Raw genomic sequence first — 19103 nt, 5'->3', positions numbered from 1 at the left:
AAATAGGTCGGTGAGGGGAGCACGGCAAGGATGCTCCCGAGTCCATCAGCAGGCCAGCTGAACAGTCACAGAGGCAGCCTCTAGAAGAGAGGCCGGTTCGGTGCACCATCCACATGATAGTGGAAGGCTCGACCGTTGCAGGTTGTACTTCAGTGGTGGCCTGGACATCAGTTTGTGAAGTTGCTCGGGAAGAACAGAATTCTCCGAAGCGGCCGAAGACAGAAGAGTCGATTTTCTTCACAGAAGACGATGCATAAGGGGTCCACTACCCTCATGACGATGCGCTTGTGATAAAGTTGAGGATCAACGACTTTGAGGTTAGACGTGTACTCGTTGACTCAGGCAGCTTGGCAGATATTCTCTTCAAAGCCGCATTCGACCAGCTTCAGTTGCAAGGAAGTGACTTGAAGCCTACATTCACTCCGTTGGTGGGCTTTAGCGGAGAAGAAGTCAGGCCCCTTGGGAAAGTGACAGTACCTGTGGAAGTCGGCACATGGCGCTGCGTAGTCAGACTCAAACATGACTTCCTGGTGGTCGCAACCCCCTCCCCATACAATGTCATAATAGGTTGCTGATCACCCATGTCCTATGGGCGGTGGTCTCCACTTATCATTTGGCAATGAAGTTCCCTATAGACTTCGGTGTAGGGGTAGCGCGGGACGACCAGCTCAAGTTCCGCAAGTGCTATGTCGCCGCCCTAAAGGGAATGACCAAGGTGGCCGACGACCTTGAACTGGAGCAGCCTACAGAGCAAGGCGAAGAACGAGCTGCACCCACGGAAGAAACAGTTGTTGTTCTGACCTCAGCCACAGACCCAGTTCGGACGCTTCAGATTAGTGCTTCCATCCAGGAACCTCTACGAACCGAATTGGTAAGTTTCTTACTTCAAAATTTAGATATTTTTGCATGGTCCACGGCAGAGATGCCCGGTATAGACCCCGACCTTATAACTCACAAGTTGAATACTGATTCTGTAGTTAGGCCCGTTAGACAGAACAAACATAACCTAGCCCCGGAGCGGTGGAAAGCGGTCGACGAGGAGGTCGAGAAGCTCCTCGCAGCTGACTTCATAAGAAAAGTCCATTACTCGAGATGGGTAGCTAACCCCGTTCTGGTAAAGAAGGTTAACGGCAAGTGGTGCATGTGCATTGACTATGCCGACCTAAACCGAGCCTGCCTGAAAGACTGCTTCTCGCTTCCCAGAATTGAACGTTTGGTAGATACGACCTCAGGGCACAAGTTGCTGAGTTTCTTAGATGCCTATTTGGGCTATAACCAAATAAAGATGGACCCGGAAGACAAAGAAAAGACTGCCTTCATCACGGAGTTCGGTCTATACTGTTACAAGGTTATGCCCTTCGGGTTGAAAAATGCAGGCGCAACCTTTCAAAGGCTTGTAAATAAGTTGTTTGTGCCATTAATTGACCAAAAAGTAGAATGCTATATAGACGACATGGTCGTCAAAACTCAATTTTTGCATGAATTAATAAAAGACTTGCATTCTGTTTTTGAAATTTTGCGTAAGTTTAATATGAAATTGAACCCAAACAAGTGTGTATTCGGTGTGACCTCGGGTAAACTCCTAGGGTACATCGTTAACCGGCACAGCATTGAGGCCAACAGATAAGATTAAGGCCATCTTAGACATGAGACCACCTCGGAAGTTGAAGGAGGTTCAGAGGTTGAATGGTCGCGTAGCCACCCTTAGCCGCTTCATGTCCAAGTCAGCGGACCGCTGTCTACCATTCTTTAAGGCTATAAAGAGCAAAGGGTTCGAATGTACCCAAGATTTCCAGCTCGCGTTTGATGAGCTCAAGAGATACCTCGCTAGCGTGCCGATCTTAACCCGACCCGAGGAGGGCAACGTTTTAGAACTGTACCTCTCAGCAAGCGACGAAGTGGTCAGTTCGGTACTAATAAAGGAAGTAGATCGGGTCCAGTGACCCATCTATTATGTTAGTAAAGTATTGCAGGGAGCAGAGACGAGATATCCAGAGATAGAAAAGCTAGCATATGCCTTGGTAATTGCAGCTCGGAAGCTCCGCCCATACTTCCAGGCTCACACTGTTATCGTCCTCACCAACAAACCCCTGAGGCAAGTCTTTCTTAAGCCCAAGGTCTCTGGTTGGTTGACGAAATGGGTCATTGAGCTCAGCGAGTACGACCTTCAGTACAAGCCACGGACTGCCATTAAGGCTCAAGCCTTAGCAGATTTCATCGCCGAATGCACATTCAGCTCCGAAATTCCCAGGTCGGTTGAGCATGAGGTCCCTAGTTCGGATGGGACTGAAGCTTCCAGGTCGGTTGATTCCGAGCCCCGTAAGGTAGCAGCCAGTGTGGCATCTCTCCTAGTTCGGCCAAGCACGAGCTGAGATGAGGAGCCCTGGATCCTTCATGTAGATGGCTTCTGGAACCAACAAGGCAGCGGAGCTGGAATAGTCCTGCACGGCCCAAGTGGCACGAAACTGGAGTACGCGCTACGCTTCGAGTTTGCGACATCTAACAATGAAGCGGAGTACGAGGCATTGATAGCTGGACTAGCCTTAGCCAGAGAAGTAAAAGCCAGGCACATCATTATCTGCAACGACTCTCAGCTCATGGTCAACCAAGTCACCGGCAAGTAGGAAGCTCGCGAGCCAACCATGGTCGCCTACTTAGCCAAAGTCAGAGAGGCCTTGCCAACTTCCAGTCATACTTCATCAGACAAATCTTGAGGTCGGAGAATGCTGAGGCTGACGCCCTGTCCAGGTTAGTCAGCACCAGCGACATCACCATGAGAACCGTGTAAATAGAGGACCTACCTCGGCCTAGCATTCTCGAGGGGGACAGAGGAGGTCGCTCCCGTTGTTCAAGCAGAGTCAAGCTGGATTGACCCGCTCGCGAGCTTCTTGCTACACGGGATCCTCCCTGCAGATCACAATGTAGCTAGAAGGGTGCAGCGCCAAGCCACCAAATACGTCATGATAGACGAACGACTACACCGGGGATCCTACACGCTCCCCTACCTACGTTGCTTGCGACCTACCGAAGCCGAGCTCATACTCTGCGACACTCATGAGGGTCTGTGCAGCGGACACTTGGGGGGTAGGGTCCTCGCCCAAAAGGCACTTCGACAGAGGTATTATTGGCCAACAATGAAGGTAGATGCTATTGAGCTCATTAGAAAATGTGACAAATGCTAGAAGCATGCCAATATTCACCACCAACCCACTGCCGACCTCAAATATCTCACCAGCCTGTGGCCTTTTGCATAATGAGGCATCGATCTACTTGGGTCATTCCCGCCAGCAACGGGCGGGAGGAAGTTCTTAGTAGTAGTAGTGGATTACTTCACCAAGTGGGTAGAGGCTGAACCCCTTGTAATGATCACTGCCCGGAACATCCAAAACTTCTTTTGGAAGAACATTGTATGCCGCTTCGGGTTACTTCGGGTACTGATCTCTGACAACGACAAGCAGTTTGAGGACATCAAATTCCAAGACTAATGCCAAGACATGGGGATCCGACAGAACTTTACTTCAGTCACACACCCTCAAGCAAACGGTCCGGCAGAAGTCACAAACAGAGTCATCCTCCGTTGACTGAAGGCACGGTTAGACCGAGCTAAAGGGTTGTGGGCAGATGAGCTACCCAGCGTCCTATGGGCCTACCGGACCATGGAGAAGACCGCCACGGGAGAAACCCCCTTCAACCTCACCTATGGCACCGAAGCAGTTATCCCCGCAGAGATTGAACTACCTACGCTAAGACTAGAAGCATACAACGATCACACGAACAAAGATGAGCTGCATACCAACCTCGATCTACTCAACGACGTAAGAGACCTCGTGTACATTAGGACTGCAGCCTACCAGCAGAGAGTAGCTCGGTACTATAACGCTAGGGTCAAGAAGCGGAACCTCTACGTTGGCGACCTGGCCCTTCGTAAAGTTATGGTACCTGAGCCCAGCGCTGGCAAGCTCGGGTCCAACTGGGAAGGACCTTACCGAGTGAAACGAGTGCTCGGGGAAGGAACATACGAGCTCGAGATCCTCGAAGGGAAATGAGTATCTCGAGCATGGAATATTGTCAACTTAAGACAATACTATCTATAACAGCTGAGTGGGCCATGAGCCACTCCCCGAGCCTAAGGGCCAAGACCGAGCTAATATGACCTCGGCGCGATAAGACCCAGTCGCCTCGACGGCATGGGCAAACTTTAGGAGGATGAACTATAAGCCGCTCCTCCAGCCTAAGGGATAAAACGCCGAGCTAACGAAATACCTCGGCACCATACAAGACCTAGTTGCCTCATCGGCATAGGCCAAGTACTTGTAGTGCTTAAGGCACAGGCAGTTCGGGCGAGAAGCTTGTGACGGATAGCCCGCCCTGGCATACAACAAGTTAAACCCGTAAAGGACAACTGATGTCAACTTATCCCGGGTCCAAATAGGTTGGGCATGTACCCTAATATGTCACTCACCTCGGTGTACATAAGGCTACCCCTACTAAGTGTTGGAATACATTTCGGGGCCACGATAGTTGAGGAACCCTCACTTCGGGTAATTAGCCTAGTAGCCTAACAGTTTAGAATAAGATAACCACTTCGGCAAGTAAAAGAACATTGCACAAGTATTTGGCAAAGTGAATTTTTCATTACATAAGCTCCATTACATTGCCTAAATATGTTTAGTACAAAAGAGAAGGAAGTCGGGCTCGCAGGCCCAGAATACAAGGAGCACTTGACTATTTGGGAAGCTTATAAGCCTTACTCGGGGCTTCTTCAGGGGTCTCCTCAGAAGAATCAGTCAGATCGGTAGCGTCAACCTCCCTGTTGTCGCATCATCTTCAAAGTCTGGGTCATCCGTGGCCTAGCGTGCCATGTCATTCGTGATGTTGAAAGAAGTGAAGGCACTTATATGCAGGTTGGGGTAGGCACGCCTTATCTACCACTGACCGAGCTTGAACCCCCTACGGTAGGCCTTTGACATTACGTTATCAAACCTCGATGACTTGACATAGTCAATGACAGACTGAACTTTGGTCTTCTCCAGAGTGTTGTCGAAGATCTTTGTATTCTTCTTGATATCGGCCTTAAGAGACTCCACCTTGTGCTCCAATGCCTCCTTGGTTTCCTTGAGGGACTGCATCTCGAGCTGTGAAGCCTTCTGGGCCATTTTGAGGCTTTTCACCTCGAGCTTCAGGGCTTCCTGACCAACTCGGAGCCGGTTCACCTTGGCCTTCAGCCTGTCTCGTTCATGGGCCAGCTCCTCTCTCTCTAAGGCCAAGGCATCATTTAGGCTCCTCTGAGCGGCGACAACACTCTCCAACTGATGGACCTTGTCCTGTGTTGCCTTCAGCTCGCCATGAGCCACGCGAGATGACTCCTTAGCAGCCATAGCGCGCCTCAGGTGTTTGTCAAATTGAAGAGTCAAGGTGTGCACGACAGTGTTCGCCTAGAAGAAGGAAACTTGTCAGTACTAAACATATTGGAGATTCAAGGCGTGCACGACGTGCACGGTAGTGTTGGCTCATGGAATACGAACTTACCACCATGATGTGGGTTGTAGTGCGGCCCCCGAGCTGACCTGGGGAGAGTTCGACCCAACTCACAACCTCTGCATTGATGACGCCCCTCTTGCTTCGGTCGAGGCTGACCTCGAGATCCAAAATGGACTCCTCCTCTCTAGCCTCTAAACTGGACGCCGCCGCATCTGCAGCACGGTGTGCCGACTCTTCGGTGGCTTCAGTAGCTGCCCTAGCAGAACTTGGAGCCTCAGTTGCAGCCCCGGCTGGCTCGTCCACCAGCCCCTCCGCAACTTCAGGCTTTTGGGGTGGAAGATCATCCTCCAGATCTATCACTGGAGGGGAATTGTTGAGCTCTGGCTCAAGGATGGGAGCTTGGGGATGATCAGACTCAGGAGAGGGGGCCCCCAGCGACTCCACACAAGCCTTCTTGGCTGCCCGCTTCTTCCTCTTTTTCATTTGGTTGAGGAGCCTAGGAGCCATAATCCTCTCTTCTTCGTCCATGGGACCTGCAACAAAGTTGGTATTAGTAAACCCGAAGACACCAAGCAAATAAAAGCAAAGCATCAAAAGATAGAAATAGACCTACCTGGGCTCAAACTGGCCTGAACGAGCTTCTCTTCGGTGATGTATTCCCAATGATCGAGCTCAGCCTGAGCCCACGAATGGAAGGTCTCCCACGTCTGCTGGTTGAGGGCGATGTTGGTAGCCTAGGTAGCCACCCTCCAGTTAGTAAGGAAGGACCACCCCGTGCTGGCCCAGACCACGAAATAGTCCCGCTTTCAGGCCGAGACTTTGCTCGAGAACTTATGCAGCAGCTTGAAGCCTGGGCGAGGAGACAAGTAGTAGACCTGCCCATGCTTGGGGGGAGTGCTAGAGGCGCTCTTTCTTATTAGCAATATGGAGCAGAGTATGTCCGCGTCCAAAGAGAATTGTCGTTCGCAACAAAGGGAAATGGTTCCCACCAAATTCCAAATGGAATTGGGGTGAAGCTGATCCAGCATAATGCTGAAACGCCCCAACACCTTGGGAATAAGAGGGTGAAGAGGGAGACAAAGCCCACCGACGAGTTGTTCCCTGAAGATCATGACCTCATCTGGACCGTGCTCCCAGGGGAAATTGCCGGTGGGAAGACTGTAGGAGTACTTTGAAGGGAGGTTAAACTGCTGAATGAGGTCTTGGAGCCTCTCTAGCGACAAAGTAGAAGGACCGAATTGGTCTGGCATCCGACATCGATGAGAGGTAGACGCTAGTTTACCCGAGGTTGCTTGTGCCTCATGGGAAGGCCGGGCAATAGCAGGGTCACCATGACCCGAGGTGCCCGCCTCGGGTCCGTCCGAAAAACTGCCCCCACTAGACATAAGAAAGAACGAACTGAGAAAAGAGAAAAAAGGGAAGACTCAGAGACTCACCAGAAAGAGACGAAACTGAGCTGGAAGACCCAAGCTGGAGAACTCAGACGTGAGCTCAAGGTGAAAAACACTTAGCGATGAAGGAAAATGGCCAGAATCCCGCTATTTATAACCGCGAGGCCCGGTAGCCAGCGGTCAAGATTGGATCAATCCAACGAACCTCAAAGAAACCGGCTGCGGGACTCTCAAGGCGAATTTGGTTTAGCGCATTTTTTGGCATCCACACAGCATAAAGCGCGTGACATCCGTGCGTGAATTGCACGAGACATGAGTTTTTCCCTCCGTACAAACCGAATACCCAACTGGTCCAACCGCTAAACCGCCCAACATCGCGGTGTGAGAACCGAGCCAAATCCACCCAGCAAACCATGAACTCCTCGCACTTGTGCCCTGTCCCCAGCACGGGAAGAGGGGGGCAATTGATGGAGGACGATTCGGCCTGACCTCGTAGCATGGGTACATGTGGGCGTGACCTTGCTCATGCGATGACTCAGCGTGACAGCACAGCAGGCATAGCCGCAACTTGGTGGGAAAGTCACACCGAGTTCAGTCCGGTAAATCGGTGGGATAGACTACTCGTTGGGAGCCGCCTAGCCCGCACCTCCTCCCTAGGGCTAAGGTACCCCTAATTTCCTCCGAGCTCGGAGGCCCCTTGACCTTTCCTAATACTCGAGCTCCTCCCAGCGGACCTTGGGTCACTCCCAGATAGGAACACACCGATCCACCTATAGATACCCCGAGGTAAAGACACCTCGGGCTAGACAGCTCGGCTTAGCTCGCCACAGGTAGCTTGCCACTTACGAGATATCCCGGTACAAGGTAGCTCGCGAAAGGGTAGTCCGGCATATCGCAGGAGGATCTCCTACTCGACCACTGTACCCGACAAATCTGGGAACAACAGCCATATCCCTCATCAAACTGTGTCGTGTCTGCCACCTTCAGAGGGTGCCTTACACTTGACAGGCACGTACATTGCGGTGACGGCCCCGTGCGTGCCACCTCAGCCCCACCAGTAACGGCTACGGCAGGTTGACAGTGGCGGTTATACCCGCCCTGTCAGAGGCCAGTGGGCCTGAGACAACGGATTTTTGTTATAAGGAGCTAGCATCAAGGAACAGAGGTATCATCTTCTACTCTCGCACTATCTGCACTCTTAGCCTTCATCTTCTCCTTGCTTCTCCTATAGAGTACTAACTTAAGCATTGGAGTGTTCCCGCCTGGCAAGCTCCCGGGGATTCTTCTTCTTCTCCATCTCAGGTACCTTCCAGGAGCCACGTAAGTGCCAGCTAGGAGTGACTGGATTGCGCACCATCAAAAACTATTCATATTCTAATAATTATTAAAAAGTTATTTTTGAAATAAATATTTCTTAAAATTTTAATAATTATTTAAAATATTAATAAATATAAATTTAACATTATTTGATTCCATAATGTAAATTTAACATTATTGGTTCCCCATACTTAGTACAGGGTTATTCACTAGTAGATACAAAAATGCACTCTCTCTCTCTCTCTCTCTCTCTTTCTTTCTCTCCTCTGCCTCTCTCCCAGTATTCCGATCTGCCTGCTGAAGTCTTCAAGTGTGTAACTGATCCGGAGAAGTTCCATGTTTCCATAGTTCAGATTTGGTCAAATCTACTCAAGCTCAAAGAATCCCAGGCTATAGGTAGAAGGATTTGAATTTTGGTTGATTCCAATTCTAGCTTCTAGTTGAACCTTACAGCAACAATCGAAATCCGATTCCAATTCCTAACTGAACTAAATAGGTGTTGGGAATAGGTGATCTTGATTCCGATTCCTATCTTGTCCGGCATCCGTGAACCAAACACACCCTAAAAATTGAAACATTTATAATTATCTGTTTATTTGAATTCGGATTTGAATTTGATCCATTTATAATTGGATATAATATGGATCCACTCTGTTTCATTTCTCCTAAGATCCTGTTTGCTTTTCGGTAAGTTATTTATTTGGGTAAATAAAATTACCTGGATAAGTTTTGCTTGGAAAACACTTACCCGGTAAGTTATTTATTCTAGGTAAATAAGGTAATGATCATTTTAGCCATAAAAATCAATTATTAAAAGGGGTATTTTTGTCCCATTCAAGTGTTAGTAACTTCCCCCTAGGTGGGAAAGTTATTTCTCCACCTAGGAGATGGGTATCACTTACCCAGAAAAATAAACTTTTCCCGATCCCCACATAAATTTGAAAAATGAACGTGGGATTCTTGGTCAATGGGAACCAAAACCCCATTGACCAACTTTCCCTCATCTCAAAATCCAAAAAAAAAAAAAAAGAATGCCCCCTAAATATATATATTTGAAGTAGAGGAACAACTTTAGATTATGGTTGAGATTTTGTCAAAATTTCAATGAACCTACCCAAAGCCCAAACTCAAAACAGTGTAAAATTTAAAATCGGGCAAACTCGAATTACACCCCTAGGTAGAAGTTTATATTATCCAAAGTTCAAAATGTTGCAAATTTGCAAATGCCTAAATACTATCCGATTTTCAGTCACTCAAACACTAAATATTGAGAATCATGGCTGTTTAATGGGTTTGAACGTTAATATTTGTCATCATACATGTATTTTTGTATTTATCAAACTGAAAAAATAAAAAATAAGAGTTTTGATAGTTAAAAACACTGGATACACAATTTTTTCCTAAATATGGTTACTTTGCACTATATGATAAATTCAATATCCATATAAGTCATTTTCAATTAATTTTATACAAGATATATAATAGCAAAGTCTAGTTCATTTTATTGATACTATAAAAACCAATATAATATTAGTGTAAGAGCACATGCACCTGCTTTCATTCGTCCATCTAATTAAGTATTACTCATATATAATATATGGCAATTGAATTTAATTTTTATAACCTGCACAAAACCAAAGATAAATATTTACTTTATATATTCATTAATGATGTTCAATATTCAATTTTAATTCAAATTCCATTTAAATTCAAATATAAATGAATCAATTTGCTTACCAAACTAATTGATCAAAGTTGGACCTACTTATGTTGAAATCAAGATCCTTTTGAGTCCTAGGTGATCATGGGTCGGGCTGAGCTTAGCAAGTGCTACAGCCAAGGCCCAGGTTCTAGCTTTCTATGCCTGAAATATAGGCTCGGGCCCAGCAGGGGCTGAGTTTGATTTTCTTGGCCTATGAATTTTATGCATAAAATATTGAATACATATAATATTTTATTTTATATTTCATATAATGTTGAACAAAAATTGTTTTATGCATTTTGTAATATAAAGTATCATATATAATATGTATTTTAAGTGTCACTTTATAATATTTATATACAAATATAAAATATAACATAAATAACACATATAAACATCTATAAATAATATAAATATAAATGTGTGGGACAGGTTGAGCTCAAGAAAAGCTTGAAGTGTTGGGCCTAGGCCTAGCACTGAAATTTGTTGGCTTATTGTGGGCCTAGGCCTTGGCTGGTCCTAAACATAAAATCTAGGCCTAAGCTTGAAATTTTTGGATCGGGCTGGAAATGATCACCCCTAGTCGTTTGGCACCTTTCCAAATAAATGGCATGGGATCAAACCTATGCAATTGTTGGTTCTCTATGGTATTGCCAATAGTACTCATGTGTGCCCTGCTTTGTCCCACCCTCAATTCTCTTACGTAGTATGTAATACCAAAAAAAAAAGTTAGATAAGATTATATAAGTATATATTATCCCTAAAAATAAGTGATTGTCATATCACAATGCAAGACAAGATGAAATAGTTATGATAGGGTTGAATAAAATGGACAATTTTCTTAAACTACCTTTATGGTTTAGTTAATTGACTAACTCTATCCTCGCTGTTTATATATTGTCTTAAAGTACCCCAAGTTTTTTGACAATTGACATCATCATCAAGTATTAATGAAAAAAAATGAAATGTCGAATTTTTCATTAATTATTTCTCAAATTTTCAAAATAAAACCCAACTGATGAAAATTTTTAAGTACTTTCCTCTTCTGCTCTTCTTCTCTACTAGATTTGCCACTCTCAAGGGTTCTTCTATGCTGGTTCTATGTCGACAACCGTTATTCACTCTTTGGATATGGTGGTGTTGATTTACCTTCAACGCCGATTCTGTTGCAACATAAAACCAGTGGGCTCTCTGGATCAGCTTTGATACAGTTATGAAGACCTCATGGGACTCCTCTCTGGATCAACTTTAAAAAGAAGACAAGCACAAGAAAGAACACTAGGAACACGGGGCTCCTGTCCAATTTCAACTTGTTTACTAAACCTCTCCCACCAAAATAACCTCCACCTTGGATATTTGAATCTTGCGCCACTTGTAGATCTGATGGTTGAGAATGAGAAAGTTCAGAGTATTTATATATAATATGAAGGAGCCCACAAAGAGGTCTTCTATAAATTTGAGTGGTGTTACAATTTAATAAAAAATGAGGGCAAATAGGAAAATTGGTTATTGATATTAAATAAGTTGAAAAGAGGTAATTTTAATATATTCAATGCATTCAATTCCCTCTTATTAAATCCAACATTTAAATTATTAACTTGCATTCATGTTCATTGAATCATATATTTAAGCCATTTTTGTTTCTTCTCATCATTAAGTTCTATTAATTAAATTCATACTTAATAAATTAATAATTTCAATAACATAAAAGCTTATACTTTTAAAATTTACCTAGAAAAAATAGTGTTTTCATCTATGTGGTGGTAAGAAATCAAACCAATTTGAGTCAAATGGATCGATCCATGTTGCCACGATTAAATAATAAAATTCAAAAATAGATAAAATGAAAAAATTAGAAATTAAAAAATTAGAAATATTTTTTCCCCTTCCCCTTTCTCTTCTCTTTCATTAACGCCCAGGCTTCTTTCAACAACAACAACCCAATTCCAGGATCACGAGCAACAAGATTGTTCTCCTGCGGCTGAAGTTGAGGTAGTGATCTGTTGTCACCAACCGCTTCTCAGCAGACAACAATAAAGTTGACGCTTGGGGCTGGGGTAGTGAGGAAATAGCAGTGGGGATGTATAGATTTGCAGCGATCAAAAGCGTTGCGGTCCACGGCTTTGCTATGCCTATCTCCGACGTGGTCCTTTGCTCGTGCATTATCCTCGCATCATAATTCCATACAAAAAATATATGTCCACTTCCTGCAACACTTGCTTCTGTCATCTCACTTTTTGAACTTTTCTGGCAAAAACTAGAGAAGAACCCGATGAATAGAACTAGAAAAATAGTGCCACGGAACAGGAGGCAACAATAACAATCACAAATTTGAAGTTGGTTCTTCGGTAGAAGATAGGTTGCATGCTTGCATGCCACAGGATTCACAACATAAACCTCTATTGTTAGCAAATGCTGCTGGTGGAGATTGTTGAAAAGCTCTATTGTTTGGCAGAGGACCCTCCAAACTGTTGTAGGATAAGTCGATCAACATCAAGCTGGCCATCTCACTCAATGAAAAGGTAATGACACCTGCGAGCTTATTGTGGGAGAGATTCAAGTTCACTAACTTGGTCAGCTTTTTGAACTGTGATGGTATCTCTCCAGTAAGCGAATTTTCACTGAGATCCCGTAACTCCTGCAGCTCTACAAGATTCCCTATCGTATATGCGATGGTATTTCTCCAATTTCAAATGGTATCTGGCCAGAAAGATGGTTATCTTTCAAGCTTAGTCTAATCAGAGAAGACAGTCGTACCACTTGCTTCGGTATCTTTCCAACAAGTTGGTTTGATGAGAGGTCAAGTACTCCCAGTTTAGTTAATTGGCCAAGCTCAACCGGTATAGTACCCTGAATATCATTTACGGCAAGTTTTACTGTAGTCAGGTTCCGGCACCTTCCCCAACTCGGTGAGAGCTCCCCATTCAACTTATTGTTGCTCAAGTCAATATAATCAAGGTTTGGATACACTCCAAGGTCGCGGTCTATACTTCTTGTGAGTTGGTTTCCTTCGAGCCGGAATCTATACAAGGTTGGGTAGTTTCTTATGCCCTCTGGTATGAGGTTTGTGAAATTGTTGCTTGCTGCAGTGAAATTCACAAGCAAACCATTTTTGCAAAGTTGTTGTGGTAAGTGGCCATAGAAGTTGTTGTAATTCATGTGGAAAATGGTCTAGGTTGGTTAGTCTTGTCCAGTTGGAGAACAGATGTGGGTGTAGCTCACCGGTTAAGGCGTTAGTGGAAAGGTAGAGCTCGGAGAGGCTATTGAGATTGGCCAGCGACAGAGGAAGAACACCAGAAAGCTAATTGACAGATTGGCCACCGCAAAGCTTTTGATCGCTGCAAATCCATACATCCCCACTGCTATTTCCTCACTACCCCAGCGCCAGGCGTCTACTTTGCTGCTGTCTGTTGAGAAACAGTTGGTGACAGCAAATCACTACCTCAACTTCAGTTGCAGGAGAACGGACTTCTTGCTCACGGTCCTGAAATTGGGCTCCTATTGTTGAAAGCAGCCTGTGCGTTAATGAAAGAGAAGAGAAAGGGGAAGGCAAAGCAGAAAGAGGAGGAGAGAAAGGGGAAGAGGAAGAAGAGAAATTGGGAGAGAGAAGGAGAGAGAGAAATGTGAAAGAATCTGAGGTGGAAGGGGTTACCACCACTATTGGTGTATCGTGAGGGAGGAATATGAACTATTGTCCTTATTATAAGGGTAGTACGGGGATTAAAAAATATTACAATGATGGATTTCAACATAAAACTAAGGGAAGGGGGTCTTTATCTCATGGTTATAGTATAGGGGGGGTCTTTGTCACAGACCCCAAAGTACAATGGGGTCTTTGTAATTTACCCTTTATTTTTTTTACAAACTTATATAATATTAATTAGGCCATATAAAAGAACTAAAGAGACCAACCACTTGTACAATCAATTTATAAATTTCTATCAAGTTGGTGTAAATTTCATGGTTAAGAATTTCTTATGAATTTTTTTATCAAATTGGTGTAATGATTTTTGAACAATACCAAATTGGTCTCATGTTCTTTATGTGATCTAATTAATATCATTCAAGTGTGTAAGAAAAATAACGAGAGAGGGAGCAGAGAGAAAGAGAATGAGAAAGATTGAATGAGAACGATAAGTAGAGAGAGAATAAGAGAAATTGATATAAAGAACATAAATACAAAAACCAAAAACCATTTTTATTTATTTTTAAATGACATAGTCGTTGAGTAGAGAGAGACAACTGAGAGGGAGGGAGGGAGGGAGCGTGAGATAAACTAAAAAACCCATTTTTTTTAATTTTCCAATCACTCAACATTAAAGGGCAATTTCAGTATAAGCTATTTGTTATATTCAACATATGTCGTCCCATGTTGGCAATAACCACATAAGCCTTTTGATGACATGGCAGGTGTTTTTATAATTTGAAATGTAGAGCTAATTGTTAGAGTTTTACTTGTTTTTAGACCAACCTATATCCTAATTTTAAATGTATAGCCAACTCTAATTCTAATTTTCTCTAATTTAAAACGAATCCGAAAGCAAAGCTAATTTCTTATCTAGATGGTGGGTTAATGATCCAACTTTTCAAAGAAAGCCATGATATTATAATTGAACATTAAATATTTAAAAAAAACAGAACACCAAAAATGAAAATGTACTGATTTTTGTCAAAAACATTTGAGAAGGAAATGGAATGTAAACCATTTCTTAATAAATGTTTTTATTAATAAGAAATGTTTTTATTGATAAGAAATGTTCTCCTTCGTTCCTTTTCCTGATTCTTTATAACGATTGACAATTATATCTTTGAAACATAGCAAAAACGACCGGTGATTTGGTGAGTAATCTATGCCTCCCCGATTAGAGAGAGAGAAGAGAGAAAGGAGTGGAGCGAAAAGATGGGCAGAACCAAAGGTACATAACCTATGCCTCCTCAGTGAATTCGAATTAATTGAACACTTTAGGTGTTTATATGAAACCAATGATAATGTTCCACCTCAATACACGGGACCCATATCTTTTACATAGGACCCCGTGAATTTAATACTAGCGTGGAACTATCCTTAGTTCCACAGTCCGCTAATCTGAATTCACTGGGGAGAAAGATTCAAAAATCAATGCAAAAGATGGTAAAGAGTATTTTAAGAAATTTTGAAGAATATATCAATCAAATAATGTAACCGTACGGGCGGAAAGTTAGCAACAGAGTGGTTTTAGACAATTATCAAAAAATTTAAGAATATTTTATTGTGTAAATAATCAGAATAGAGTTAATTTAAGAAATTTGCCTAAAATGTTGGATAAGAGTTGTTCGGTTCACTTGTTGACAGAGATGATTAATGCAGAATGAAGACAAAAACTAGATACAAGGGTGGACGACAATGAATTAAGCATTCGATCCCAAAATATGGAATCAACAAAATCCACTGATGGACCAGCATTTTTCTATGGCTTTCTTGTCTCTGTTCATGAATCTTTTCTCCTCCTGTTCAGGCGTGGAGACCTAGGCAGATTCACTCCATGGCAACAGTTTGCTCAGCTGCTCCAAAATCAGTCCCTCCCTCCCACCGCCAACTACCTGATGACAATTCCCGCTTTCCCATTCTCAACTCTATCCTTCCTATTTGTAAACAGAAACTCGCAAATCGCCGACCGCTGTGCCCTCAAGGACGACTTGACGAGGCTCCAAAGCTATTACAGGGACCAGGTAACAACGGAGGCTCTAGGTTTTCCCTCGACAATTTCACCTGTAACAATGACATCGTTGGTTACTTCGGTAAACACGATAGATTAGACGAGGCACAAAGAGTCTTCGACGAAATGCCCCATCTAAATGAGGTGTCTTGGTCGACTATTATTGCCTCATATGCTTACTCTGGAAATTTATTAAGAGGGTTGCTTTTGTTTGTGGAGATGGCCGAGGAAGGAATTAAGCCCAAAAGTTACGCACTGCGAAGTCTCCTGAAGGCAACCTCTAGTCCGGCGGAGATTGGTATTGGTAGGCAACTTCATGGGTGGTTGATACGGGCCGGTTTTTTGTTAGACGGCATCATCCGAGCTTCCCTCATAACCATGTATTCAAATTGTGGTTTCCTAAATGAGGCTCAACGGGCTTTCAACGAGGTCAATGACTCCTCTCTAGATGAAATCTTGCTTTTGAATTCAATTCTGAGTGCATATATCTTACATGAACATTGGGTTGAAGCGTTTCACTTGTTCGTCCATGTGCTCTCGGCTGGACTGGTTGCCCCTACAGAGCACACCTACGCTATTTTGCTAAATGCTTGTGGTTTGGTGGGAGCAGTTAATTATGGGAAGACTTTACATGGAAGGATCGTCAAGGGTGGACTGATTGATGCGACTATAATGGGAAATTCTCTAGTCACTTTCTATGCGAAAACAGAGAATTTGGCATGTGCAAACAGGTTGTTTGAGAAGATAACTAGGAAGGATGTCGTTTCATGGAATGCAATTATTGCAGGGAATGAACAGAAAGGTGAAAACGAGACTGCTATAGATTTATTTCATAGGATGCTCATGTTTGGACCAAAGGCGAAACCAAATCGGGTAACCTTTCTTAGTGTTCTTAGTGCAATTTCTGGGGTTTCAGCTTTAAATTACGGAAGACAGATCCATGGTCATATTTTCAGGTCGGGGCTGGAGCAGGAAACAAGCATAGCAAATTCCCTTATCACCATGTACTCGAAGTGTGGAGAAGTATTTAAAGCAAGGGTTGTTTTTGAGAGATTGCCTTTCAAGGACGTGATCACATGGAATTCTTTGCTTGCAGGATATGAACAAAATGAAGAATGGGAAAGCTGCTTTGAACTCTTTAATAGGATGCTGTCTTCAGGAATAGAGCCAGATGATTACAGTTTCACTGTTATTCTTGATGCAGCTTCATCAGACTCATCCAATTCAAAGTATTTGAGACAGGGCAGGGGAATTCATGGGTATCTATTGAAGAAGACTTCACCGTTAGAAAGCAGTGTCTCAACTTGTAATGCCCTCCTCAAATTGTATGCCAACTGCAGTGGGGTGGAAGATGCAGAGAAGATTTTCAACAGGATGAGCGCAAAAGATGCTTACACTTGGAATGCAATGATGGATGGTTATTCTATCAATGGTCGATGCAATGATGCTATCATGGTCTTTCTCAATATGCATGACCAAGGCTTGCCTGCAGATCATTTGGCCTTTTCAATTCTTCTTAGAGTCTGTGGCAGATTGGTTTCCCTCGAAATGGGAAAACAGTTTCATGCTTTCATCATAAAATACTACCACCACCATCATTATACTTACCAAACTTCTCTGTTATCAATCAATAATGCCTTGATTTCCATGTATTCAAAATGTGGAAGCATCACTGATGCAGCCCAGGTATTTTCAAGGATGACAAAGAGAGATATCTTCTCCTGGACAGCCATTATCTCAGGATATGCATACCATGGCCTGGCTTATGAATCTCTCCAGCACTATGACAAGATGAAACAAGATGGTTTCAAGCCCAACCCTGTAACTTTCCTTGGACTGCTAACTGCTTGTGCTCATGCAGGTCTAATAGAAGAAGGAACATACTATTTCAGGTCCATGAGCGAGGAGCATGATCTAAACCCAACTCTTGAGCATTATGCTTGCATGGTTGACCTATTTTCACGTTCAGGACAGTTTGAAAGTGCTGCGAAGTTCGTAGAGGCTGCTAATTTTTTGAATCCCGACTGTGCTGATACGTTGAGCCCGTGGAAAGTATTACTTGGGGCTTGTCATGCACAGAAGCAACTCAAACTTGGTATACATATTGCAAGAAGAATCCTTGAGTTGGAACCTGAAAATGAGACAATCCATATTCTTCTTTCGAATCTTTATGCCAGCTCAGGCATGTGGGAAGATGTAGCAGTTGTGAGAAAGTGGATGAAAGAGAAAGGATTGAAGAAAGAAATTGGGTGTAGCTGGATAGATGCTGGGAACAGGAGACATCTCTTTGCTGCTGGAGATGTATCTCACCCATGGAGGAAAGAAATTTATGAGAAGCTGGAGGAGTTGGACAAAAGGTGTAGAGCAACAGGCTATGTCCCAATGACAGAGTATGTGCTTCATGACGTGGAGGAGACACAGAAGGAGGCAATCATCAGTTATCACAGCGAAAAGCTGGCTGTGTCATTTGGTCTGTTGCAGAGTGGGCCGAAAAGCAAGCGTGTGATCAGGGTTATCAAGAACATACGAATATGTGGAGATTGTCATAATTGGATGAAATATGTTTCTCAGGTGGAGGGAAGAGAGATTCTACTTAGAGATTCACGTCGGTTCCATTTCTTCAAGGAGGGAAGATGTTCATGCAGAGATTATTGGTAGTAAACCCAACAACTAACTAAAAATTAAGGCTGAATTTGGGAAGAGTGCAAATGCCCGTTCAGTGCATATATATGCACTCTGGTTCAGTTTGGTGTTTGGTAAGAATGTTTTTGTGTATTGTTAATGACTGCAAAAACGGATCTAAAGATGTATTTAAACTCAAGTTGTTCAATGTAAAAAAGGTGGGTTCCAGTCTCGTGTACATATCACAAATGGCAAGAATACAAAATTATCAATTTTTCTAAACCGACATATTTGTATTTGTATTCTTCCCAAACGCTGCCTAAAGAACAAATTAACGAATGAGAAATTAAATGATTATGAAGTACACATTATCAAATTTAACATACTTGGAAAATTAGGTAAATGTCCTTGTGATAGATACCTACTTCACCATGGCCTAGTGGTGCCCAATTGCCCAATATTAATAAAACAGATGGTTGGAGGTTGATACTTAGAAATCCACTAGCATTAGGGCGGATTTGGCCCTCCAATGACATTATGACATATGGCATCTCAGAACAGTCGGATGAGACTTTGATACCACTTGGGCGTTGACTTGCTTTAGCCAAAGTGATGAAGTCTGACATGGTGACCTGCCTTCATTGACTTGGTGGAAATCTATCTGGCGATCTCGTCTACAACTTAAGGCGGCTTGCAGCACTTCGTTCATGGCTGACTTGTGGTACCTCATCAGTACGGTTGAAGTGACTTTGATGAGTAACGACCTCCCTCGAGGGCTTACCGATTTAATTGAGGTCTAGGTGGTGAACTGCGAGATGTGTTCGCCAACCAATTCTGCATGCATATCCTGTCACTCCCGGGTTTCTAGGAAGTTGGCCCCCGCCTTGAATGTTC

General features: G+C 43.5%; 1 protein-coding gene across 1 annotated transcript; it reads left to right on the top strand.

Annotated features, from left to right (window-relative positions):
- Positions 1–15077: 15077 nt before the first annotated feature.
- On the top strand, positions 15078–18447 carry LOC148877298 (pentatricopeptide repeat-containing protein At2g03880, mitochondrial-like). Its single transcript, XM_088942104.1, has 2 exons — positions 15078–15600; positions 15807–18447. Exons 1-2 carry the CDS (start codon positions 15301–15303, stop codon positions 18243–18245), a joined length of 2739 nt encoding a protein of 912 aa, XP_088798230.1. The 5' UTR covers positions 15078–15300; the 3' UTR covers positions 18246–18447.
- Positions 18448–19103: the final 656 nt, after the last annotated feature.

The sequence above is a fragment of the Nelumbo lutea genome, chromosome 1 (assembly GCF_056320005.1).
Source record: "Nelumbo lutea isolate HS-2025 chromosome 1, American lotus-T2T, whole genome shotgun sequence".
NCBI lineage: Eukaryota > Viridiplantae > Streptophyta > Magnoliopsida > Proteales > Nelumbonaceae > Nelumbo > Nelumbo lutea.
This window is presented reverse-complemented; position numbering and strand designations above follow the sequence as displayed.

Bases quoted from the DNA above. Each gene is read 5' to 3' on its own strand.
- LOC148877298 (XM_088942104.1), top strand. From the start codon at position 15,301: ATGGAATCAACAAAATCCACTGATGGACCAGCATTTTTCTATGGCTTT. The intron at 15,601-15,806 runs GTAACAACGGAG...TTGTTTGTGGAG, and splicing joins AAAGCTATTACAGGGACCAG to ATGGCCGAGGAAGGAATTAA.